This window comes from Dipodomys spectabilis, unplaced genomic scaffold (assembly GCF_019054845.1).
Source record: "Dipodomys spectabilis isolate Male_0828 unplaced genomic scaffold, ASM1905484v1 ptg000030l, whole genome shotgun sequence".
Classification (NCBI taxonomy): domain Eukaryota; kingdom Metazoa; phylum Chordata; class Mammalia; order Rodentia; family Heteromyidae; genus Dipodomys; species Dipodomys spectabilis.
The window spans coordinates 5,249,656-5,275,257 of record NW_024870707.1 but is presented as its reverse complement, the minus strand read 5'-3'; the positions used below and the strand labels follow the sequence as shown (position 1 = coordinate 5,275,257).

The window sequence follows — 25,602 nt, the reverse complement described above, 5'->3', positions numbered from 1 at the left end:
GGAGTTCACTCAATGTTCTGGTAGCTCCTGGAAGTCACTGGAAAACTTCTAGCTTGACAGAGACAAAAGGTGGGGCAGAGCTGGGCACTGATGGCTCAGGCCTGTAATCTCAGCTACTCAGGAAGCTGAGATCTGAGGATCCTGGTTTGAAGCCAGCCCACCCAGGAATGTTTGTGAGACTCTTATCTCCAATTAACCAATCAAAAGCCAGAAGTGGAGCTGTGGCTCAAGTGACAGAGGGCTAGTAGCCTCAAGTGGAAAAGCTCGGGGACAGTGCCCAGGCCCTGAGGTTCAGCCGCAAGAACGGCACCAAACCAAGCAAGCAAACAAAAAACTACCTCACTCAGAATCTTCTTCCCTGTCCTGGGGTCCCCCCACCAGAGGCAGTGTGACTTGAGTGTGAGCGCATGGATTGAAATGTAGGCTCCATTTTGATCTTTGGCCACCACCTATTTATTGATCACTGTGTGTCATGGTGAGGATAGCACTGCGAAGTGACACAAGGGTTTACAAAACTACTTTTAATGCCACTGAAGCTGGTGCCACCTGTCCCCTCCCGCAATCTGGCTCTGCTGCTGCAAGGAACAGACGCCAGCCCAGGGCCACTGCTCTCTGCTGGGGTCTGTCTGCCTCTGCATCCCCTCCCCCCCCTGCGTATCCTCCCTCCCCGCCCGCTCCTGCCAGTCAGCTCACTTCTTCTTGGTCTTCACCAGCCCTTTCTGCACGAGGCTGCGGTATAGCTCCTGGATGTAGGTATAGACGCACTTGGAGTCGGGCACTGCCAGCCTGACCATGTCATCCACTTCCAGCAGTTGGGCACAGTCGGCTAGTTTCCTGAGGGGTGGGGTGGGGTGAGAGACAGAGGGCCAAAGGTGAAGGATGGGGGAGCCAAGGAAGTGGACGGGGACAGCCCAGCATGGATCAAGCCCACGGAGTCTTGTATGTTGGAGCAGGGAGATCACCCAGCCAACCATCCCACTGCAGAGGAGATAAACGAGGCGCCGGCAGGGTTAGGACTCAGCCCATCTGATCCCAAAGCTGGCTTTTTATGGCCTCATATGACATCACAGGAATCATGGAAGAGGGGACTCTGGTCTTTGTTCTGTAAAATCTCTTCCTTGTGCGTGGATGTGTTGTACATATGTGCGCACACACACACATACACACACATCTCCATCTGTCCCCTAGAACCAGGAGCTACTGCTAGGCCAGTCCTCTCAGGAAAAACTAAAAAAAAAAAAAAAGGATCCTAGCCACTGGCTAGGATGTAATCCTAACCACTCAGGAGACTGAGATCTGAGGGTCGCAGTTAAATGCCAACTGGGGTAGGAAGGTCTGTGAAACTCTTACCTCCAATTAACCATCCAAACAGTGAGAAGTTGACCTGTGGCTCAAGTGCTAGAGTGCTAGCCTTGAGCACAAAAGGTCAGAGACAGCACCCAGGCCCTGAGCTCAAGCCCCAGGACTAGCCCTGTGCATTTATCAAGAGCCTAATGTGTGTCAGGCACTCTTCTAGGCTGTGAGAATTCAGTAGTGGGAAAAGCCAAAACGTCCTACCTCTCACACCACCAGCATTTTCATGGCAGGCGATGGACAGAGGTCTAACGACTAAAGTACCTGGCGCATCAGATGGCGAGCGGGCAGGGCTGGGTGACAGGCTGCGTCCTGTGCTGGACTGCGCATCTGGTACTTTTCAGTTGGGAGCTGGAGGCCTTAAAGACAGATGTGCCCATCTGGGAAGAAGATTCCAGACCCAGGGAACCAGCAAAGGCCCTGGGGCAGGACTGCTTGCTGTGTTTGAGGAGCTGCATGGAAGTTAGCAAGTCCTCTTTTCTAACTCTGCTGTCCTTTGAGGCCATTAGATAACTCCAGGCTTTGCAGAGCCCTACAGACTGAGTGCATCATCCCTGGGGCCTTAGTCCCCTGTGTCAGGGCTTTATGAGGTTTTTTGCACAGTCTCTTGCATTCCTCTGTGGCTCCAACATGCAGAAGAGGAACAGAGCTTAAGGTCAAAGTGAGTGACACCCCCAGACCTATCCAATGCCTCTGGCACCTTGCTGGGCGGCTGGGTCTCCGTGGTCCCAGGCTGCCAGAGCCAGCCAGGGGTGCTAGCAGGAGGAGGAACAAGGGCCCCAGTGGAAATCTGCTTATGGGGCTGGGATAGCTGGGCTGCAATCCAAGCAGCTGGCCTGGGAGCTGGTGGGGGGGGGGGGGGGCGGGTCAGGGCATGGATTGGAGGGTTTCGAAGAACGGGTCTGGTGGAGCAAGAGCTTCTTAGAGCAGCCGGGAGAGGCAAGGCCTTCATTCCCATGGGGCTCGGGTAGCAGAAAGGTCACCCAGCAGTGTGGCTGGTGGCGCCCATTGGGACGCTGGCATTAGCCGTTCTCTCCTTGTTCTAGGACTCCACAGGAATCAAGGACAAGGCAGACCAAGGCATCTGGATGAGGTGATCGGGAGTGGAGACCCTTTTCTCTTTACACTTAATCTTCCCACCAAATCCTATGATAAGAAGCTTCTAGAAGAGCCCCAGAGTTAGGCAGGAGTCAGGGTCCAAATCCAGCTACTCAGCCTTAATTCTCTACCCTCCATATTTACATGGCCCCTCTGCCTCCTCTCCCTTTGCTGCCCAATGCCCCTGCCAACCTGGGGCCATCCTCTGGTTAGTCATCCACCTTCCTTTGGCTCTAGCTGGCTTGGAACCAGAGGCCAGGCAGCTGCAGAAGAAGGGCGGTAGCCTGTGTCCTACAGGTTGGGGACAAGCCCTCAAGAAGGTTTGGACTCCCAGGAGTCAATGCCCTCACATCCCCATGTCTCCAGCAGGTGGCTCAGAGCCTCTGCCGGTTCTCCATGTTGGAAAGCACTGGTGCTCCTGGTCTGAGGTCCTGGTGGGTGGAGATGGAGGCCCCAGGCTGGTTTTGGTGACAGAGTCTCTCTGTCACTACCACGGGGAATCCTTCTCTGTTGGAACTCAAAACCTTCAGCCTTAGACTCATAAATGCTTGGGTTACAGACGTGTGCTGCCACATTCAGTCCGGATAGCTATGTCTTTGCTTTGGCTCCTTCCCCGGGCCTCACTCTTCCTCATTTTGTCCTTTCCCCAGCTGTGACACCACCCGACATGTGTGAGCCTCGGCAATAACCCCTCTCTAGGTTCCAAAGGAAATAATGATGATCCTAACAATTATGCTATCGTTTATTAGCATATAGCCACATCGCTCTTGCTCAGCTGTTTTGCTCATGGCTGATGATTTATCACTTGAGCCATGCCTCCTCTCCTGGCTTTTTGCTGGTCTCTCAGATTTGTTGTTCCTGAACCTTGATCTTCAGATCTCAACCTCTTGAGTAGGTAAGATTTTAGGCACCAGCCACTGGCGCCCAGCCTGAGTTTTCTTTATGGTACCTATTATCACCCGGCCTTCTATTTCACCTTTATGTGTACATTTATGACCTGTCCATTTATAGTGTATGATGACCCATGAGTGAGCAGGATTTTTTTTTTTTTGGTCTGGTTAACCTACTGTGGAATCCTCAGAACCTAAAACAGAACCTGTGATCAAACTTAAAAAAAAAAATCTCTGTTGAGGCCAGTAGAGCACTTGCTTAGCATGCACGAGGCCCTGGTTTAGTCCTTAGTACCGCCTCTCTCTCTCTTACACACCATAACACAACACACACTATTTGTTGGATACATAACATCTGGAACCCACTGTCCAATCCCTGAGCCTCCAGCCCCACCTTAGGCAGCCTGGGCACCCAGCCTGCTCAGCGGTCACGGGGCCGAGGCTCACTTACTCAGCGGTGGAGAAGGCCAGGGTAAAGTTGTGCCTGCGCTTCGTGGGGTCCAGTGCCGCGTAGTCAAAGGCATCAGGGAAGAACTTGTGGATGAGGGCACAGAAGGCCATGCCGCTGCTCCAGCTGGAGGAGAAGTTCTGGATGTCTACGTGCTGCGGTGTGCGGGGGAATTAAGAGGCCTTGGTGAACCTGGGCCGGAGAGCCTGGACTTTTTGCTCTTCCCATGCTCCCAGTCTTTGAGATCTGCCCCACCCACTACTTGGGTCCCCTGCACTACTTGGGTGTCCCTGCCCTGTGCCCACCTCGTAGTTTCTCGTCATGGCTCGACACCACTCCAAGAGCATGTTCTTGACCCCGCCAATGGCTGCCCCTGCTGCCTTCGTGTTCCGGAACAGGGCAGTGGGGCCTGAGGCTGCCCTGTGAAGGGTGGAGGAGTACACAGGTCAGACCAGAGAAGCTGGAGACCACAGAGGACTCTATGGTGGTGCGGGGGTGGCTGCCCACAGTTGTCAGTCAGTGGCCCTCAGGCCTCACGCCCTAGACCCTGGGGAAAGCCCAGCTCTCCTGGTGTGCATCCTACCCGCCAAACTTGTCCACGATGGCTTTGCGATTCTGTGCACGAGGCCCCCGGGGCCGCGCCGGAGCGGACACCCGGCGCTCTGGGGCCCTTTCCTTCTTCTTCTCCTCAGAGGGAGGGGACTCTGTGGGGCTCTGAGGCACATCACTGGGTGAAGACTCACTACATGGAGAGACAGAAGGTTGAGAGGGGCTGGGACCACCTTCACAGGATGCAGGGAGGGGGCGGTGGGGTAACTGGGCGGGGATCACAGGGGAACGTGCAATTGTGGCATTTCTGTGTGGCACTGTTTTTGTTTGTTTTGGTGAGGCCACGTGGGCAGAACGAAGGCACACTTGAGGGCTGACAGACTTGGGATCACACTGTTACATCACATCTCTAAGCCTCGGCTTTCCTTGTCTGTAAAATGGGGACAAGGCTGTCTACCGAGCAAGGCGATCGTAAGGCCTGTAGCAGGTGGGGGGTGAAGCCCCTGGGTGTGCTTGCCACACATCTGTGTGAATGCCCAGTGAACACACACGAGGGCCCTGAGAACGGGACAAGGAGTGGCTTTCAGCTTGTGTAATGACTGGATGGTGATGGCGAGAGCCAAAGGCTGGCCATCCAGCACCTGCCATAGTCCAGGCACTATGCTACAGGACTGCACACTCACTATGCAGTTTGAGCCTCCCAGAAACCCTGTGGGCTAGACACAATCCCCTGGCCCACTCCACAGATCAGAGGACGCTGAGTGTTGGGCTGAGGTCATGCCGCTGCTAAGCAGCAGAGCTGTTGTGCAAACTCTGGCTTTCTGATGGTGCTGTATGGATGATCCGACACTGTGGAGACACAGTGGGCTAGCTGCAAATTGAGGCGCACTGGAGACAAGTCGGGGATGCTGAGGAGAACCCCAGTTGTGGAGTGGGAGATGGACCAGGTATCCCCATGCTCCCCTCACTGCTTTGTTTTCCTGAACTCTGCCCTGGGATAGAAGGAGGAGGGCCAAGAATCTTGGGATATCTTGAAACCTGGGGCTGGGGAGGCCCAGACAGAGATGACGACGGTAGATTGTGAAGGGTACGAGGAGTGGGGTGTGCGTGCGTAAGTGGCAGTGGAGCTGGAACCCTGGAGCATGGCATTACCTGGCTGAAGGACTGGTCTCTCCGGAAGCTGAGAAGTCTGGATCCACCCCATCTGGAGGAGAAGAACAGGGAGAAGGGAAGCTGGAGCCATCAGTGACCTTTCCAGGAGGATTACATGGACCGTATCTTTTGGGCTCTTCGGCTCTCACTCACCGGGGCTAAGGCCGTGGCCCTCCTCAGTGGGGCTCTCGGGCCACTCCTCTGGGGAGCTGGGAGTTGCCACTGCTCCCTCCTCTGACTCTTTCTCCGTGTCTTGCGCCTGTTCTTCAGGGATGCCTCCTGGCTCCTGAAACGAACAGGTCTGTGTGGGTTCAATAGCCTCACAAGCACTGGCCTAAGGTTTGGTGAGGGCATCGGAAAGATCTGGAAGGCAGCCTGGAGCCACAGTGCTGTATACCCAGGGGCACCACCCCTTGGTGTCAGTGGGAAGAAGACTGAACTTTTGCTGAGGTGTTATGCTTTGAAGTGTTCTCCATAAAGGCTTGTGCGTGAAAGAGTTGGTCCCCAGCTCATGGTATTGTTGGCTGTGAAAGTGCCATGGATTAATGGATTAATCCATTGATGAATTCATAGATGAATAGGCTATCAGGAGGTAGGGCCTTAGCTGGAGGAATAAGTAACTGCCTTTGAAGGATAAATCTTGTCCCTGGCTCCTTCCTGTTTATTTCCTGGCCACCATGAGATGAACAGCTCTCCTCCAACATGCCCTTCCACCATGATGATTCTGCCTGGCCACAGGCCTAAAAGCATTTGAGATGGCTGACCATGGATTGAAACCTTCCCAACTGTCAGCCTAAATAAACCTCTCCGCCTTTACATTGATTTGCTCAGCTATTTTGTCACAATGATGGAAAAACCAATACAGACCAAGTAAATAACGCCAGGAGGGCTTGCTTCCTAAGGAAGAGAATATTCCAGAATCTCTTTTTCTGCCTCACTCACCACCAACTCCTTTGTATCACTCTCATTCTCCTCTTTTCCAGCAGCCTCTTGGGGCTCAGCCTTGGCCTCATCTTTCACGTCATCCGGCTCCTGAGATTCAGTGTTGGCCCCTTTGTCTGCAGCCTCCTCCCCAACAGCCTCCCCGAGTTCACTCTTGTCTCCGTCATTCCCATCAGCTTTCTCCACAGATTGGGGCTCGGCCCCCTTTTCATCAGCCTTCTGCTTCTCAGAGACCAGTGTGGCCTGCTCATTTTGCTCAGCCTCCTTGGATTCAGGTTTGGACTCTTCTTTCCTGTCAGTCACCTCTTGAGAAGCCACTGTAGCCTCTTCCTTTCTACCATCCTCCTTTACAAGTTCAGCCTGGGCTTCTTCATTCCCAGCATTCTCCTTGTGGGATTCCACCTTGACCTCAGGTAACCCATTTGCTTCCCCCTGGAATTCTGCTGAAACACCCTCCTCAGCTGATGCTTTTTCTTGCATGTCTGCCCCTTCTGGAGGCCCCTCTTTGGCGTTCATACCAGCTGTGTCTTTAGTTTCTTCCTCTACAGACACTCCACTTCCTGGTGTCCTGGGCTCCTCTGTGGTTGGGGAGACAGTGGTCCCATCCTCAGAGGGCTTCCCTTCCTTCGGATCCATTTCTGGAAAGAGAAGACAAGTGAACCTGGTTATGATCCATTCTGGAATGAGGCAAGGTCCTCACCCTCTGAGAGCCTTGGCCTTGGAGTCAGAATATCCAATACTTGGGCCTGACACCCACACATGTCCCTATGGTGACCTTTTATTTGTTTTGTTTTGTTTTTTGGGTCCGGTCGTGGGGCCTGAAGTCTGGGCCTGGGCGCTGTCCCTCAGCTCTTCAGCTCAAGGCTAGCGCTCTACCACTTGAGCCACAGCGCCACTTCTGGCTTTTTTCTGTTTGCTTATGTGGTGCTGAGGAATCGAACCTAGGGCCTTTTGCATGCAAGGCAAGCGCTCTACCACTGAGCCACCTTCCCAGCTCTATGGTGACCTTTTACATGAAGGGTAAAGTGCAGCTTCCCCAAAGGTGGGGAGGTTGGGCTATGTCAACATGATGTTGGATGGTGTCATCTAATGCTCTCTCTGTAGAGTATGGCATTGGCTTTAAAGGCCATTGACTCACACATGCCTTTTTTCTATTACTATTGGTTGCTGCTGCTGCTGCTGCTGCTGCTACTACTACTACTACTACTACTACTACTATTTTGATGCCAAGGATGGAACACAGGGCCTCAAACATGCTAGGCAAGCACCCTGCCACTGAACTGGCTTCCTCAGCTCCCTGTGGAATGCCTTTGCAATGATTTTGCCTATTTTTTTTGTCAGTTGTAAGACTTGAACTCTGAGCCTGGGCACTGTCCCTGAGCTCTTCAGCTTAAGGCTAGTGCTCTACCACTTGAGCCACAACGTCACTTCCGGTTTTCTGGTGGTTTATTGGAGATAAAGAGTCTCATGGACTTTCCTGCTCAGGCTGGCTTTGAACCATGATCCTCAGCCTCCTGAGTAGCTAGGATGACTGGTGTGAGCTACTGGCACCTGGTCGATTTTGCCTATTTTTGATGAAGCCAGTGAGGTGGTCACAGTTGGATTCTAGCATCCTGGTAGGCCTGTGGAAAGATGGCTACTTGCCCCCCTAGAACTCAAGGCAGGTAGGAATATGTTTCCAGCATATGCATTTTTATGATAACTGACTATTTCTGGCAAGTGATATTGAGCTTGCTTCCAATAGTGATATACATATGTCTTAAAAAAATTACAAGTGGGGCTGGGATATAGCTCAGTGGCCAAGCACTTGCCTATCACGTGCGCCATTCTGAGCTTAATCCCCAGTACCAGAAAAGACAAAAAAATTATTGAGGGGTTGGGGACTTGACTCAGTGGAAGAGCACTTGCCTCATAAATATAAGGACTTGAGTTCAGTCAACAACAACAAGAAAGAATTCAAATAAAAAGGAATGAATTTTAGAATAAGTTAATTTAAAAGAAGGCATTTACCAAGTTAAGAGTTTAGCTATTGATGTAGCTAAATCACAGAGGTGGTGTTACATACCTAAAATTTGGGACCCCAGTTGGTCTCTGAATCTCTGCCAACCTATGGTTTTATAGGAGGCTGAGATCTGAGTATCGCGGTTCAAAGCCAGCCTGGGCAGGAAAGTCCGTGAGACTCTAACCTCCAGTAAACCACCAGAAAACTGGAAGTGGCGCTGTGGCTCAAGTGGTAGAGTGCTAGCCTTGAGCTGAATTGCTGAGGGATAGTGCCCAGGCCCAGAGTTCAAGCCCTACGACCGACCAAAACAAAAAAAAAAAATGGGGGGGGGGAGGAGTGGTTGCAAGGAAGAGTTTGTGTTGATGAGGCACAGAATCATATTCTCCCTGGCTTCTGCCCAGCCGACCCTCTAGGTGTCCCTGGGAGCCTGTGTGTGGGTGTGGGTGTGGGTGGGATGGCAGCATAACCTGGGACTTCCTATTCAAGTGCTTCCTATTTAATACAGGATCTGCAGTAACAGGGTGACGGTGCCAGCTCCTTTATCCTCTTGCTCTTCTTGGAGGTCCAGTTACAGAGAAAACAACCCCCAAATAGGGCTCCAGGCATGACTCAGACAGTAAGAAAAGTGGACACTACTGTCATTGGCTAAAAATACCTCCAGCCCTTGGCAGGACTGTCTTTCTTGGCGGGGGCACCCAGGGCACTGGGGTAACTGGGACAGGGCATGGGAGGCAGGAAGACTGGCAGACGCACAGACCAGAATCCCAGGGGTCTCTGGATTTGGTCTCCTCCCCCCAGTCCTTGGCTCCTAGGAATCAGGCTGGGATTCATAACTATATGCAGACCAGCCAGGTGATGGTGGCTCACACCTGTAATCCTAGCTCCCAGTTCGAAGCCAGCCTGGGCAAGAACATCCATGAGAATCTTATCTACAATTAACCAAGAGTGAGAAAACTAAGGGATAGCGGGCGCCTAGATTCAGAGTTCAAGGTCTAATACCACTCCGCCCCCACCCCCGCCACACACACAAGAAGTGCAAACTATGGATTTCTCAATGTATTGAAGGGGCAGTGGTGAGGGAGAGACATGAGGCTGAGCAATGGTGAACACATCAGCAGAGTGCCAGGAGGTCATGACACTGGTCTGGACCCCTTCTTCCTAGTTCCTCACTCGGAGCAAGTCCCTCAGGACTCAGTTTCCACTGACCAAGACAAGGTGTATCCCAGTCACATTTTCCAGACTGTGTTCTGTGGAAAAGGAGGCTTCCCAGAGATCCTGAGAAGGGCTCTCCTTGGGGTGTGGGGAAGGTGTGCTTTCTGGCCAAGGTCATCATAAAAATAGCCTGCTTCCCATCTTCTTGGAGATACAAAGTGCTTCACTAGCACAGAAATAGATTTCAGATTCCACATTGTGAATAAGACTAAATTTGGTTTACATTTCACTTAATTCACTTTTCCCCCAAAGCTATTTGGCCATGGACTTTTGATTTATTTATTTACTTACTTCTTTATGCCAATTCTGACATGCCCAGGGCTAGCACTCTGCCACCTGAGCCATATCTCCACTTCCAGATTTTTGGTGGTTAACCCAGACTTTCCTGCCTGGGCTGGCTTTGAACCATTCAGATCTCAGTCTCCTCAGTACCTAGGTTTATAGGTATGAGTCCCTGATGCCTGGCTTCTTTTGCTCTCTTCTTGCCTACTGTTTTACTGTTTCATTTTTCCCGCTGAAGCACATGTACAGTGAGAGCCCTTGTGAAGTACCACCTTCAATGAAAGTATAGTGAAGGCTGGACAGCCTGAGCTACAACCATGCTTTCTCTTGGGTGGGAGGAACAGGGGTGACCATCATCGATTGGGGAGTCTTCCTGTGATGGATCCCAGCTCCCTCTGTTACTTTCTCTGTGTTTTTAATTTCTGGAGACAAAAATAGGACCCACTCCTATGGGATGGTAGAGGACTTAGGAAACCAACGCACAGGAAGTACTTGGAGGGAGCTTAAGGCACACACCAGCTCACGGGGCATAGGTTGGCCATGCCCAGCTCTGTGCCAGGGTGAGGTCCCTGACCTGCTGCTCTCCAGGGCATTTATTGGTGAGACAAAGCAGAGAGAACCGAGTGTCAGGAAGATGGGAACAAGAACCTTCTGGTGCCTCCAAGTAGGGCAGTATTCGGCTGAGATGTAGCTGAGTAATCTAATCATCTCTCCTTCCTTCCACCACCACCCTTAGGGTAGAGGCAAGGAAGCGCGGAGGGGTGCGCACAGCTCCCCCGCCCCCAATCAGCTAACCTGTCATCACCTCAGCTTCCCCCCTCCAGGCCTGTCGTAGTAAATAGACAAGGAGCGAAGGAGCTCAGAATGCTGAGAAACTGGGGTAACACCCCTCCACCCCCCAGGTCTCACAATTCTACAGCAGTTTAGAGCTCACACTGCATGCAGGTCCCTGCTTTACCTAGGGTGTTCTGAACTCTGGTCCTTCACAAGAGGTGCAATTGGCTCCAATGACCAGATTAGAAACCCAAAGACAGATTGGATGGCTAAACTACACCTACAGTGGGGGGCGGGGGGAAGGGTCCTCTTGTCTGTCTGAATGGACTCTAAAGATATTGCTCCCACTGGTTCTTCAGCCCAGTGCCCCTTCCAAGGCCCCAGCAGAGAGTAGGGGACACATCAGTGGTGGGAGGGGTTCCTCTCTGCACTTGGACACTCCCCTTCTAAGCACACACTAAGCCCCTCCAGAGTCTCTCTACCCGCTTTCCAGGCCTACTTTTCACTTCCTTCCTCTTCCTTTCTCAGGAAGTTCCCATATCGTCCCTACCTTGTGCCCTATGGACCAGGAGGAAGGAAGCCCCGGGGCCCGCACTTCACGCCCTAAAGAAGTGAGAGCCATGCTTGCCCTCTGCTGCCCAATACACGGTCCAGTGGTCCTGATGCTCCCGCCTCCCCCCCACCCCACCCACCTCACCCCGTCCATTGGAGAGGTCACTCTGAGTGGCCTGCAGTTGGCTTCCTAAATCCATTCAAAAGACCTGCAAAGGTCTCTACTACTGTGCTTTGAGAGGTCTTTTCCTGGGGTGGCCACCTGCTGATAAGTCAAGCTTCCCCAGCTCCTCAGGGATGAGCCCCTTGTCCCCAGGCATCTAAGAAGAATTAAACATACATGATGGAGAGCATTAGGAAGGAGCAGGGATTTCTTCAAATGATAGGGCTCTCCTTAGATGCTCCGGGGTGCTTGGAAGGTGGGAGCAGGGGTTGGCAAATAAAGGGGATACTTAGAGAAGGGTCTGGGGCTTGTCCTACCTTGGGTCCTCTGCCCGAGGGCTTGGGAACTGTGGCTTTCCTCTAGCTGAGCCGCCTTGCTCCAGGCTGCCTTTAAGCTCCAGTGTCTTCTAGCCCCCAGCTCATGGTCCCGCCTCCCCTCCTCCCTCCTCCCCTACCCCCACTTGGAGATGCCTGGGCTGCCCTGAAGAGCATTGTTTACTGTCCTGTTGGTACAACACTTTTCCTCAGACTGGGCGGCTCAGGTTTCCCTCTGAAGGTCTGACAGGTGGTACCTTTCAATCACATTGTGCCCCTCCACACTTGACCCTCGCAGCATCAGTCCTGTGATCGCCTTCCTCCCCAAGGTGCTCGGGCCCTGGGGACCCTGACGGGCATCTGCACTGTCTACCTGGAATGTGGTAGTCCGCCCTCTGGCCACCCCTGCCCACCCGGGGCCCAGGCGAGATCTCCCATGTTCCCTTACCCCTCAGGCTCCTTTTACACAATGGCTTGTGCTTCTTCCCAGACAAAGCAGCTGCTCAAGGGTGGGCTGAGGAGCGGGTGAGTGGGGGCAGCTGCTAACACAGGGGATCTAGCAGGGCTGGGGGGGAGGGGCAAAGGGGAGAACAGAGATGGAGTGGGCTGGTGGATTGTTAAACTTACGAGTCTAGAAAATGTATAACGCTCGGGTTCTGGTTTGAGTGGAAGTGACTGGGACACCATTGGCTCTGGACATGCGTTTGGTGCCAAACTGAAATTTTGCTCACAACAAGTCTTTACTCTCACAGTGTGCCTGACAAGTTAAGGAAGGTACCACTTGAATGTGGGGAATCATGTATAAAGTTTGTGGACACGTCCAATTCCTCTTCTCCAGCCCCCACCACTCAGTCACACACTGCCGCCCCCTCCCCCCCACCGCCTTCTGTTCCTTAAATATATTGATCTCTTTCCAGACTCAGGAGGACTGGCTTTTCCTTCTGTATCTCTGCCAGACTGGCTCTTTCTCAATTTTCTGGACTTGGCTTAAATTTCATTCTTTTGAAGAGGTCTTTCTTGACCTCCAATTTCTCTCCACCATTTCAGCTTCTTCTATATTGTTCATACTATTTAGAACCTAAAATGATCTTTTTCATTTCCTTCCTATCTCTCTCATTAGACTCAACACTCTCTGGGGACTGGGATTTGCCTCTGGGCTCCTGGTTGTACACCTTGCAAATTGCCTGGTTCCTACTGGGCCCTTGATAAAGGCTGAATTCATTCATAAACCTGTAAAATTATAGAATAGGAATTTAGGGCCCATGCCTGGGGTGAAAGAGATCATTTTGTGGAGCCAAGTTTGGGGACCAAGGTCAAAGAGCTTAATATTAATGGTTAACAACTGCCTTCATGTAAAGTCCATCACCAGTCTTGAGTTTCTCTCAGGATCCAGAGAGGACTCAAAGCCCAGAGAGGATTCTCTGGGTTCTGCTCTGGGACTGGAAGCCATTGGAAATAATGAGTCTGATGGGGAAGTGTGGGCAGCGATCTAGGTACAAGATGTGGTGGCTGGCTTGGTCCAGGTCCTCAGCAGCAGAGGTGAGGGGAAGGGTGAGGAGCAACCAGAGGCAGGGCTAGTTATCTCTTCAAACTAATAGAATATCCTTTCATTTCTATGCCTATTTCCAGGCAGTCCAGGGAGACATCTGTCTTTATAGTCTGGGCACCCAATGAGGAAGGTCTAGGTGACAACCCTGCCCTTCCTTTGGATTTGGGTCCCATGCAAGAGGATAACACTGGCCCATGGTAAGTGACAACCCCACAGTTTCCCTCTGCTGGGTGGGGAAGAGGGGCCAGAGCGTCTGCACATTGTAATAGATCAGTAATCCAGATGACCTGTGAGGAGTCCCACTCAATCCTCCTGTTTACACTTCCTACAGAGCTGGCTAACAGGTACATCCCAACATGTTCAGCTTTTTATTAGTTGAGATGGGGACTTGTGAACTTTTGACCAGGGCTGGCCTCTACCTACAGTCTTCCTATTATCTGCCTCCGGAGTAGCTAGGGTTATAGTAGCTATGGTTACCCCTCCACAAACAGGAGGATATCATGCCAGTACCACAAAGATCCCGCTGTGACACACCTGTCTTCCTCCACCAACTCTAACCCCAGGTCACCACTACTCTCTTCTCCATCTGCATAATTTCATCATTTTGAGAAAGTTATTTGAGTGAAAATCATACACTGTGTAACTTTTTGTAATGCACAGTACATATCCAATTTAAGAGATAGATTCTTTTTATACGTATCCCTCTCCTTCCATGAAGTTTCTAAACTTTTCCTAATGTGTTGATTCTATTTTCAAAGGCAAAAATCAGGGAAAAATGTATTCACTACATGGAGTTGGGGTTGGACTTCAGTGACAGACTGCATGTGTAGCGTGCCTGAGGCCTTGAGCTGAATTGTAGCACCTCCCTACTCCAAAAATCTGCATAGTAATTATTACAGTAGCATTATTTGTAACAATTCAAAGCTAGAAAACACCCAAATGTCCATCAACAGGGGAATGGACAATGAATATAGTACATCCATACAGTCAAACACTAGACAACATTCAAAAAGAAGAAATATGGGCTGAGGTATAGCTCAGTGGTAGAATACCACTTCCTGTACTCAAAAATGTTATCTCAGGGCAGGGAAGGTGGCTCAGTGGCAGAGTGCTTGCCTTGCATGCATGAGGCCCTGGGTTTGATTCCTCCGCACCACATAAGCAAAAATAAAACAAAAAAAACGGAAGTGGCACTGTGGCTCACATGGTAGAGCACTAGTCTTGAGCTGAAGAGCTGAGGGACAGCGCCCAGGCCCAGGCTCCACAACCAACAACAACAAAAAAGTTATCTCATAATTTTCCTCATGCATCTAGCCAGTCAATGCTCACTCTCATAAAGTTACCACTGATCTGACTTATATCATCATTCATTGGCTTTACCTGTTAAACTCCATAGATTATGAGGTAACTTTTTTGAGTACAGGAAGTAGCTTGTATCTTGATCTCAGTGTGAATCATTACATGAATATATATATTTCTTTATTAATTTTCCTATTCTTTTACACAAAATTCTATTTTATATAAAATGATGGGTTTCACTGACATTTTCATATAACACATATATCAAAAAATATATAACATATGTATATATATATATATAACATACTTTGGTTATAGTCAGCCCTATTACACTCTTTGGTCCTTGCTTCTTTCTCCTACTTGTCTCCTTCTCCTTTCTAATAGTCCTCTCTCTGCTTTTATGTATTTTTTACATCTAGACTCCATATGATAGAAAACATGTGAGAGTTGTCTTTCTGTGTGTCTGGCTTATTTCACTTAATGACCATCAGTCTCATCCATTTATCTGCAAATGACATAATTTCACTTTTTATGGCTTTCTAATACTCTACTGTGTGTGCACCAGATTTTCTTTATCCACTTATCTGTTGGTAGCCACCTAGGCTGATTCCATAACTTGTTTGAAAGTGTGCATAAACTTTAATTTTTATAGAGCTGAGGGTGTAGCTCAGCGGTACAGTGCTTGTGAGAGTCCTTGGATTTGATCCCTAGTACCACGAAAGTGGAATAAAATAAAACTTAAGATTCCTCTATTTTGCCTCGTACTGCATGTTATAACTGGGATTGATTCCCAGCCATCTTAAAAGAATCAAAGTTGAGTCCTTAGGGCAGTAACAAACTGGGTCTGATGTTTTAAACCAGGACTGTGGCAGTAGGTGCAGAGCTTAGCATATCCAGGCTTAGCATGTGGGGGGTGGGGGTGAAAGGTGTAAGGCCCTCAGTCCAATTCCCAATATCTTCCCCTCCCCCTGCTCCCAAATCAGGACTGGTTTGGACAATTACAAACGTATAATGATAACCAGCTTACCTTCTCCCGTGGATAGTGCATTCTTGTCGTTAATTTACATCTTGTACATTTAGTTTGCCGGGAAATGAGGGGGGGGAATCAAATTTAGTTGAATAAAAAATAATTTTTCTTTTTTAAGAGATCAAAGACGTTCTTTGTTTTTTGAGGGGCGGCCTGAGAGCTGAAGAGATCAGCCGTACTCTCCTCTTCCCTCGCTCCCGGGCACTGGGTCGGCTCCCGTGGAGGCCGAAATCATTCCTATTTTGGAACAATTGTTCCTATTTCCGTTTTGGACATCGTGCCTATGTATGGCTCGGAGCGCCGAGCAGAAGCTGAGCAAAAGACACCCCATATAAGTCTCTTCGCGCCCATCTTCTGTGACCCCGGCGGGGGTCGCAGGCAGAGCACCGCGTCTGGCCCAGCGCAGCATCTCAAACCCGCGGGCCTGCGCCAGCCACAACAAATAAACTCACTGGTCTCCATGGCAACCCCAGGGATTCGAAAGCCAATCAGATTGGGGGCACTCTGCACACGCCTCCGCCCACGTCTCTATGGTAACATGGCGGCCCCCGTTTGAGAGTCGCCTGCTCCACCAGCCAGAGGGCCAACCCACCCAGCTCCCTCTCGGTGGTAAACGATTTCCCAGAGCGCCCCGTTGGTATTTCCTTCCGGGCTCAGGAAGAGGCGGGACTTCCTTCCCGGAAGTGACCCACGTGCCTTCGCGGTGGCGTTCCCTGGGCTCTCGGCAACTTTTCATTCCTCCCTCTTCCCTCTCAGCCCCTCCCCTCGGCGGTGGGCGGATTTTTGGGTTGTGTTTTGGGGAAGCGTGAGCCCCTGCGGGCCGTGGTAAGTACGCCGTGGTGTCCGGCCGCAAGGTGACCCCGGGGCGGGCCTCGCTCTTTGGGACGTTCTGCCTGTAGGCCGGACCCCAGGCGCCTCGGTTCGGCGTCGGATCGAACCCGCAGAGTTCGCAGCCCGCGTCGCCGGGCAGCCCGCCTCAGCCCAAACCGGCCACTGATCTGTTGGCGGGATTGGGGTGTCGGGGCCTCGGGACTCGGCCTCAGCGCCCCGCCCCCGAGCCGTCTCCAGTGACCTCGGGGCTGGTCTTCGGCTGCCCGAGGGCCAGTTTTCCGATAGCCGAGGGGGGTTGGTGGAGCTCCACGAAGCCCGTCGCCCCTGCTGGGTCTCACGCTCGGTGATTTCTGGCCACCCCTTACCTCTTGGGTTAGGGGGTGAACGGAAGGGGTGGGCTCAGAAGTTGACGTCTGCTCCTAGGACTAGCAAATCTGACGGTTGCCTTCTACGTGCTGGGCCGAGATGGATCCGCTCAGGGCCCAACAGTTGGCCGCGGAGCTGGAGGTGGAGATGATGGCTGACATGTACAACAGGTAACAGGTCGCTCCGAAATACCCTGTCTTGGAAAATTAGCCCTGGTAGCCCTTACCAAAGATAGAGAGGTAGGTAATTCTAACGTGCTAGCCCCAGGGAAAGCCCATGCCTGCGCTCTTCCTCGGCCACAACCGCGTGGTGTGTGCTGATTGAGCTCTGTGGGCAGTTTAGTTGGAGTTGAAACTGACCTGAAGGAATCCACCAAAAAGAAAACCTCAATCTAGGCTTTGATTGGTTTCCAAAAGCACTGGAGTATTTGCCTTTTTAAAAGCAGTCAATTTATTAGTTAATCCCTTTTTTGGTGGAGGTGGAGCTTGGGTGGGTGTTCTTTGATAGACAGACAGATAGATAGATAGATAGATAGATACAGATAGGGTTTAGCTATGCACCCCAGTCTTGCATTAAGCTCACAATTCTCCTACTACAGCCTCCCAAATACACCACTGCACCTGGCTAGGTTTAACATATCATTTTTTTTGTTGTTGTTGTTCCTGGTGCAGGCCCTGGAGCTTGAACTCTAGGCCTGGGCTCTGACCCTGAGCTACTGTTTTGCTTAAAGCTAGCACTCTACCACTTGAGCCACAGCCCCATTTCCAGATTTTTTGGGTAGGTAAGTGGAGATGAGAATCTCATAGACTTTCTTGTCTGGACTGGCTTTGAACTGTTATTCTTAGATCTCAGACCTCCTGAGTAGCTAGGATTACAGGCATCAACCACTGGTGCCTAGTGGTTTATCTCTTTTTTTTTTGTCTGTCCTGGGGCTTGAACTCTGGGCCTGAGCTTTTCAGCTCAAGGCTAACTCTACCATTTGAGCCACAGTGCCACTTCTGGTTTTTGAGTGGTTAATTGGGCATAAGAATCTAACAGACTTTCCTGCCCCAGTTATGATTACAGGCATCAGCCACCAGCGCCCAGCTGGTTTATCTTTTTATAATCCTTAAAATAATAAAATTTGCCAGGCACTGGTAGCTCACACATATAATCCAAGATACTCAGGATACTGAGATCTAAGGATTGAGTTTAATGCCAGCCCAGGCAAAAAAGTCTGATATTCTGATCTCCAGTTAACCACCAAAAAAAGCCGGAATTGAAGGTATGGCTCAAGAGATAGAGTACCAGCCTTCAGTGAAGAAGCCAAGGGATAGTGCCCTGAGTTCAAACCCCAGTACTGGCACTAACTAGCTAGCTAAAATAATGCAGATAAGCCAATAATATCTACCTCTTCAAGACATTATAATAAGGCCCTTAGCATCCAGCCCACCACATAGGAAACCGTTATCTGCTATGTTTTAATTTTTATTGTTGTTATAAAGGTGATGTACGTAGAGGTTATGTAAGTTATGTAAGTCAGGTAATGAGTACCTTTCTTTTGGACAGTGTCACCCCTTTTTTGCTCCCAGTTTTTTTTCCTTCTATCTCCACCCACAAATTGTATAGTTCATTTCCTTTTTTTTTTTTTTTTAATTTTTCTGTCAGTCATGGGGCTTGAACTCTGGGCCTGGGCGCTGTTCCTGAGCTCTTTGCTGAAGGCTAACACTCTTTGAACCTCTTTAAACCACAGCAGCACTTCCAGTTTTCCGGTGGTTAATTGGAGACAAGAGTCTCACAGACTTTCCTGCCTGAACTGGCTTTGAACCACAATCCTCAGATCTCAGCCTCTGGAGTAGCTAGGTGTTCAGCCACCAGTGCCTGGCTTTCTTTTTTATGTTGTTGTTGGTCATGGGGGTTGATTCAGGCCTGGACACTGTCCCAGAGCTCTTTTGCTCAAGGCTAGTAGTTTTTGAGTGATTAATTGGAAATTAGAGTCTCATGGAGTCTTTTCTGTCCATGCTGGCTTTGAACTACAATTCTCACATCTCAGCCTCCTGAGTAGCTGAGTAGGATTACAGGTGTTAGCCACTGGTGCCTTGCATATAGTTCATTTTCAACCTAGTATCTAGTGAGCACCATTGCTGCATTTTGTCAGTGGAAGCTCTCTTGGTTAGTTTATTTATCTTGAGGCATATAAATTTGAGTGATTTGAAAATATAAGCTTTGCAGTAAGACTATCTTTAACTCTACTCTGGGGATCGTGATTGTGCCTACCCCTTTAGGGTTATTTGTAAGGGTTCGAGAACAATCCATGAAAGCTTTTAGCATGATGCCTGGCACACAACTAAGTTTCAACAGAAGGCTCCTATTTGTCAGTGTACCTGAGCCCAAACAAGGTTCCTCCTCAAGAACATTGCTAGATGGTTGAGACACAAAAGATGGATTTATTCTGCTTTATTGGGGGAGATGAAATCAATATAGCAAGGCAGGAATGGTTGAAGGTTCCTGGGGTACCACAGGATGCTCACGACAGGACCTTGTTTCTCTTTGCAGAATGACCAGTGCCTGCCACCGGAAGTGTGTGCCCCCCCACTACAAGGAAGCGGAGCTGTCTAAGGGCGAGTCTGTGTGCCTAGACCGGTGTGTCTCCAAGTATCTGGACATCCACGAGCGTATGGGCAAGAAGTTGACCGAGTTGTCTATGCAGGATGAGGAGCTGATGAAGAGGGTGCAGCAGAGCTCTGGACCTGCCTGAGGCCCCAGACAGCATACACCTGGGTGCACTTTGCCCCTTTCCTCTTGTCTGATGAAAGTGCCCCCTGGTGGGTGTCATATATGAAGACTGCCATACCTGGGCTTTCTGGAGCATCTCCAGGGGCTCCAGGTGTGGTAGAGCTCTCTCCTGATTGAAGAAGGGGTGTTTGTCACACTGGTATGTGACTGTGTGTATACTGTATATATATTAAAACAAATGTGTTGACAACAGCTACAGTGTGCAAAGCCCTGTGCATAGCATTTGGAAGTAAAGAAATCAGATAGACCTTCTACCAGCAGAGGGCGTCTCATGCAATGTTTTTTGGTTGTTTTTTTTTTCATGCAGTGCTTTAAATGTGTACACGGGTCAGCTTAGGTTTTGCCCTGGAGTCTGCCCACTTGCTGTGTTGCCCAAAACGTGATGCTTCTCTGCTTTATCTTCTTTGTCTATAAAACGGGAGTATCAGAGCTATTGTGAGGACTCAAAGAGTTAAGGGGGAAAAAAAGAATTTTAAGACATTGAATGTAGGCAAGCAGCCTCCAGTGGGATTAAAGAAGCAAGTAGCCAACCTCTTACAGGTGGCAACCACAAGATGAATGAAGGGCCAGGCTTCGTGGAAAGTGATTGGGGGAGGGGCCTGAGTGACAACTGCTCTTCAGTGCTCACCTGAATCAGACTTCTCTTCATTCTTCATGAAGAGCCTAAGCTAAAGGTCCTATTAGGAAATGGAGACGGGGCTACTGGCTGGAGACTGTGGGAATGGAGCCTTGGGGGGAGAGGGGGCCCCGTGGCAGGGGCTGCATTGTGCATCTGTATCTGCCATCTCTCTGCAGGGGCTGAGCCTTGGTCCTGTCCAAGGAGTGCCCCTGGGTACTGTATGACTTTTGGAATGTGTGGGTCATTCTAGATGGCATTTTGGATGTGCATGGCAGGTAGTGACTGGGACACAGCTAGGTCATTGGAGATGGAGTGAAGGATACTAGAGGCGGAGAGTTTGTGCTTTCCAAGTTTAGGTTTAAGCCTTCCTGATTGTATTTGAGTCCTCTCTTGTAGAGGTACATTAACTGCTCTGTGCCTGTTATCTCCAAAGTTGCACCTAGTTGTACCTATCTAAAGTACTTAGTAAAGTGCCTGACATACATTAGATACTCAGTATCATTAGCTCTTCTCATTGTTCATTTTGATGGGAGATGGAGGCACCAGATGGACCCCTGTAAAACTTCAGTTTTCCTATCTTGGAGTAAGTATGTAAGGCTCCTTGCTAGGTGCTACAGTGCAAACTTAGGTCAACAGGTGGCGCTGTCTGCTCTTCTCTGCCAGTTCCAGTTTGAAAATGAGAGTAATGAGAAAGATAATTGTACCTATCCTCAGGCTTAGCACAGAGCATCCACTGGCGCTAAGAGAAGGCATGGCAGAGGTAGGGAGGTGAGCATTCAGCTGGAGGGAATAGCAGTTGGAAGGGCTTTAAAGTGGCAGGAAAGTATGGGGCACTCAGGAAATGAGTCTGGCTGGAATGCCACGTATGAGTAGCTGATGGTGGGAGATGAGGCATGAACATGGCCCGGCAGTGCCAAAAGAGCCTACTTGGGTGGGCTATGACTTTCTGCTAAGGGCAGCAGCAGACTTGTAGGATTTAAACCTACAAGTGCATCTTCAGTGACCAAGTTGTATCTGCATTTTAGAAGCTTGTTCTTGATGCCAGCCAGGTAGATAGTGTAAGTGCTGAATTAAAAGGGAGACATGGTAAAGAGGCCAGGAGGTGTGAAGGTGTGTGATTTAACAACAGCTCCCATGCTTTGAGCTGCTGCAGTTTGCCATGCTCTATGATCACAATCACCACCATTGCTAACTCTTTTTGTTGTGTCTGGGGCCTGAAACCAGGGCTTTGCGCTCTTACTTGGCTTTTTCTACTTAGGGCTGGCACTCTACCATTTGAACCACATCTCCACTTTTGGCTTTTTGGTGGTTAATTGGAGCTAAGTCTCATGCAGTTTCCTGTGCAGGCTAGCTTTGAACTGCAACCCTCAGATCTTAGTGTCCCGAGTAGCTAGGATTACAAGCATGAACCAACCAATGCCTGGCTGTCCCTATGGCTACCTTTGGGATCCTCGGATTCTTCATCTGTGAAATAATAACAGTGCCTGCCTCAGAGTTGTTATAAGAGTCAATAAAGTGACATCTTGGGGGACCTAGCACAGAGCTTAAGGAAAAAAAGGTACAGTTTAGGGATAAAATGTTACTTTTGAATGACACATACACATACAGTCTATTTAACTGAGGTAGTTTTGTGATGCTGGTCATTGTACCCCTACAGCTAGAATGCCTGGCACCACTCAGCATCTAGAGACACTGATGAACAAAATACAAAGATTCCATTCTTGGGTTTGGAAGTATGGCTCAGGTGGTAAGGCACCTGCCAATGAGCATAAAGTATCAGATAGTAAGTTCAAATCCTGGTCTTGAACAGAAAAAAAAAAAGGTTCTGTTCTTTTGGCAGTTACATTGGGAAGGGGAGGAGACCATCTACAAGTGTGGGTTGAGAGTGCTATTCTGAAGGGAAGACCTCTTCAGCTCCTTGGGGTCTTAAGCCCTTTAAGAATTTATAATAACCATGAATCGTTCTCCCAGTGTGCAGAGAATTTTGTGTGCAATTTTAGAGATTTTTCATAATGTGAGCTGACCAGAGAAGAGTCTTATGACAAGCATTGTTTTAGTAGTAGGGTGAAGATTAAAAAAAATTAATGAGGGCTGGGAAGGTGGCTCAGTGGTAGAGTGCTTGCCTTGCATGCATGAGACCCTGGGTTCGATTCCTCAGCACCAAATAAGCAGAAAAAGCCGGAAGTGGGTGCTGTGGCTCAAGTGGTAGAGCACTAGCCTTGAGCTGAAGAGCTGAGGGACAGTGCCCAGGCCCAGAGTTCAGGCCCCACGACGGACCAAAAATTTAAAAAAAAAAAAAATTAATGGGAAAGATGGGTTTGAACTCTGGACTGGGTGCTATCCCTGAGCTCCTTTTGCTCAAAGTTACACTCTACCATTTGAGCAACAGTGCTACTTCCAGCTTGTTCTGTGATTAATAGGGGTCTCGGACTTTTCCTGCCCAGGCTGGCTTCGAACCTCAGTCCTCAGATCTCAGACTCTTGAGTAGCTAGGATTACAGGTGTGAGCTACTAGCACCAGGTTGAGGTGCTTTTATAGTTAATTTATTTTAAAAAAAAAGTTTAGGGGGTCTGGGCCTATATAGGAAGGTGCTGACTCTCAGAAGGTAACAGATTAGTGAGATATGGAAGATGGATGGGAATTTGCGGGACAGAGGGTCTGGTGGAAGAAGAGTAGGAAGAAGGTGGGTACAGCTGACTGCTTTGTGAGCCAGGAAGTCCATTAGATGAGTTTGATGAGTTTTTATCGAAGGGAAATCCAATTTTATATGTATATGTATGCCAGTTCTGGGACTTGCGCTCAGTTTTTTCACTTAAGGCTGGAGCTGTACCACTTGAGTCACACCTACACATTTAGCTCTTTGGTGGTTAATTGGAGATAAGATTCTCTCAGATTTTTCTGCCTGAGTTGGCCTTGAACCTTGAACCTCAGATCTCAGCCTCCTGTGTAGTTGGAATTACAGACATAAGCCAGTTGCACTCCTGCCAATATTGGGATTTTTCCTCAGGGCCTGGGCACTATATCTTAGTTTTTGCTCAAGGATAGTGCCCTACCACTTGAGCTACAGCTCTACTTCTGGCTTTTTGGTGGTTAATTGGAGATAAGAGTCTTACAGACTTTCCTTCTTGGGGCTGGCTTCAAATCAGATCTTAGCCCCCTGAGTAGACAGGATTGCAGGTGTGAGGTACTAGTGTCTGGCAAAGGGTTTGTTGTTTTTTTGTTTTTTCCTTCTGGGACCAGAACTTGAACTTACACCCTGATGCTTTCACTCATAGGCTTGCACTCTACCACCTGAGCCATGCTTCCAGTCTGGCTGTATCATTTTATTTACATTTCTTGTGCCAAGTTTCTAATACATATTTGTTAGGCTGAATAAGTAATTTCTTGCACAAGTACTATGTAGTCTTGTGACCTTGTTGGGCTGGCCTGGAACCAAGACCCTTCTAATTTCAGTTTCCCGTATAGCTGGGTCTTGTGAACTTTTTTCCTGGGCTGACTTCAAACTAAGATCCTCATAATCTCTGCCTCCTAAATAGGATAACAGGTGTGAGGCACTAGTACAAGTGATCTCAACGTAAGGTCTCATTCCTAACATCCTTCATGTGTCCCACACACAGGCTCTCCCACGTCTATCTCCATTAGAAACAAAGCTGAAAGAAATCCAGGGAAAATCCAAACAAAGCAAACAAAATCTGGAAGTTCTCCATCCATTGACCTCGTGGAGGTCCTTCCAAGGTGATCCTCACCTGACTTTCCAGCCTCGTTTCTGCACTTCCTTTCCACTTGTCCAACAAGGAACTTAACCATGTGCTTTCAGTAGGCAGCAGACATACAAGATGTTCTATCTTGTAGAATGGGAAAGGAAGAAGGGAGGAAGGAACTAAACTGAGCAATCTAGATCAGTGCGGGGGCTTCAACACTGTTGGGGGTGGGGGAGTATGTCACTACACCCAGCCCAGGAGGCCAGATAGCTTCCTGAGATGAAACGTGAGCTAAGCTATGCAGGAAGCATGCATTAGAAATGAAGAAAGGTATCTGCCACTCACAGGGAAGAGCAGGTGTGAAAACAGCTGTATGGACTCCTCAATGCACATCTGCCTCTTAGGTGCCAGGCTGGGGGGATACAAGAAGTAAACAGGCAAAGCCTTTGCTTCCACAAAGTTATCAGGTCATAAAGGGGAGACGGGCAAGTCATAGGGGTCCATGGAAAGGGTTCTGCAAAAACCAGTGCAAGCCAGGCACCGCTGGCTCATGTTGGAAGTGCCAGTTACTGAGGAAACAACATCTGAGCATCAAGGTTTAAAGGCAGCCCAGACAAGTATGAGAGACTCCTATCACCAATTAATTAGCAAAAAAGCTGGAAGTGGCCAGATGCTGGTGGATCACACTTGTAATCCTAGCTACTCAGAAGGCTGAGATTTGAGGATCGTGGTTCAAAGCCAGCCCAGGCAGGAAAGTATGTGAGACTCTTATATCCAATTAAGCACCCACAAAGCCGGAAGTAGAGGTGTGGCTCAAATGGTAGAGCACTAGTCTTGAGCAGTGCCCAGGCCCTGAGTACAAACCCCAGGACCAACACGTTGTACATATACACACAAAGAGGAGGTGGGTGGGGACTGAGAATGTGGCTTAGTGGTAGAGTGCTTGCCTAGCATGCATGAAGCCCTGAGTTCCATTCCTCAGTACCACATAAACAGCAAAATCCAGAAGTGGTTCTGTGGCTCAAGTGGTAGAGTGCTAGCCTTGAGCAAAAACAGCTCAGAGACAGTGCCCAGGCCCTGAGTTCAAGCCCCAGGACTGGCCAAAAACAAAGAGAAGGTAGGGTTCAAGTAGTAGAATAGCAGCCTTGTGCAAAAATGCCAAGCAAGAATGCAATCCTGGAGTATCAGCCCACTACTAGAACAACAACAACCACAAAAAACACAAATATATGTGGTAGTGTTTACACAAACATTTTTATAAACAATGGATTAATGTTATTGTATCTCAAGGGATCCATGATCCTTTGGGGTTAGGACATTTACTCTAAGGCCACTTGTGCCCAGGTAAGGAGTTTGACTTTGCCCTGAAAGTTCTGGAAGCCAATAGCTTCAATTTTTTTGTCGGTTGTGGGGCTTGAACTCAGCCTGGGGACTGCCCCTCAGTTCTTCAGCTCAAGGATAACACTCTACCACTAGAGTCACAGCGCCACTTCTAGCTTTTTCTGCTTATGTGGTGCTGAGGAATCGAACCCAAGGCCCTTATGCATGCAAGGCACCTTCCCAGCCCTCAATTTTTTTTTTGGACTGGGATGCAACTTGGTACCCCATGCATGCTAATTATGAGCTCTGCCATGGAGCCATACCTCCAGCCTGCACTATTGCATTTTAAGAAGTGAAACCATCAAAACCCAACTTGTGCTTTTT

At 49.4% G+C, this 25,602-nt stretch overlaps 2 protein-coding genes across 4 annotated transcripts; one reads left to right on the top strand and one right to left on the bottom strand.

Moving 5' to 3' along the window:
- Window positions 1-224: 224 nt before the first annotated feature.
- On the bottom strand, window positions 225-7,068 carry Smtnl1 (smoothelin like 1). Of its 2 annotated transcripts, none has more exons than XM_042676081.1 (7): window positions 6,433-7,068; window positions 5,644-5,776; window positions 5,491-5,542; window positions 4,373-4,531; window positions 4,095-4,209; window positions 3,793-3,944; window positions 225-834 (listed from the first exon to the last, which is right to left on the bottom strand). In XM_042676081.1, the coding sequence occupies exons 1-7, from the start codon at window positions 7,066-7,068 to the stop codon at window positions 690-692; spliced, it is 1,392 nt and encodes a 463-aa protein (XP_042532015.1). In that variant the 3' UTR covers window positions 225-689. The 2 variants fall into 2 exon arrangements, with proteins under 2 accessions (XP_042532015.1, XP_042532017.1); XM_042676083.1 differs by having other exon boundaries at window positions 6,436-7,068.
- A 395-nt stretch (window positions 7,069-7,463) lies between these two features.
- Window positions 7,464-19,828, top strand: Timm10 (translocase of inner mitochondrial membrane 10). 2 transcript variants are annotated; one of them, XM_042676049.1, is made up of 4 exons: window positions 7,464-7,474; window positions 16,417-16,431; window positions 16,861-16,973; window positions 19,339-19,828. In XM_042676049.1, exons 3-4 carry the CDS (start codon window positions 16,903-16,905, stop codon window positions 19,538-19,540), a joined length of 273 nt encoding a protein of 90 aa, XP_042531983.1. In that variant the 5' UTR covers window positions 7,464-7,474; window positions 16,417-16,431; window positions 16,861-16,902; the 3' UTR covers window positions 19,541-19,828. The 2 variants fall into 2 exon arrangements, with proteins under 2 accessions (XP_042531983.1, XP_042531982.1); XM_042676048.1 differs by lacking the exon at window positions 7,464-7,474 and having other exon boundaries at window positions 16,290-16,431.
- The last annotated feature ends 5,774 nt before the right edge of the window (window positions 19,829-25,602 follow it).

Excerpts from the sequence above, each read along its gene's own strand:
- Smtnl1 (XM_042676081.1), bottom strand. The coding sequence starts at position 7,068 with ATGGATCCGAAGGAAGGGAAGCCCTCTGAGGATGGGACCACTGTCTCC. Across the intron at positions 4,210-4,372 it reads ATCGTGGACAAGTTTGGCGG|GGCAGCCTCAGGCCCCACTG; the intron begins GTAGGATGCACA and ends CACCCTTCACAG. Across the intron at positions 3,945-4,094 it reads CCATGACGAGAAACTACGAG|CACGTAGACATCCAGAACTT; the intron begins GTGGGCACAGGG and ends CGCACACCGCAG.
- Timm10 (XM_042676049.1), top strand. The coding sequence starts at position 16,903 with ATGGATCCGCTCAGGGCCCAACAGTTGGCCGCGGAGCTGGAGGTGGAG. Across the intron at positions 16,974-19,338 it reads ATGGCTGACATGTACAACAG|AATGACCAGTGCCTGCCACC; the intron begins GTAACAGGTCGC and ends TTCTCTTTGCAG.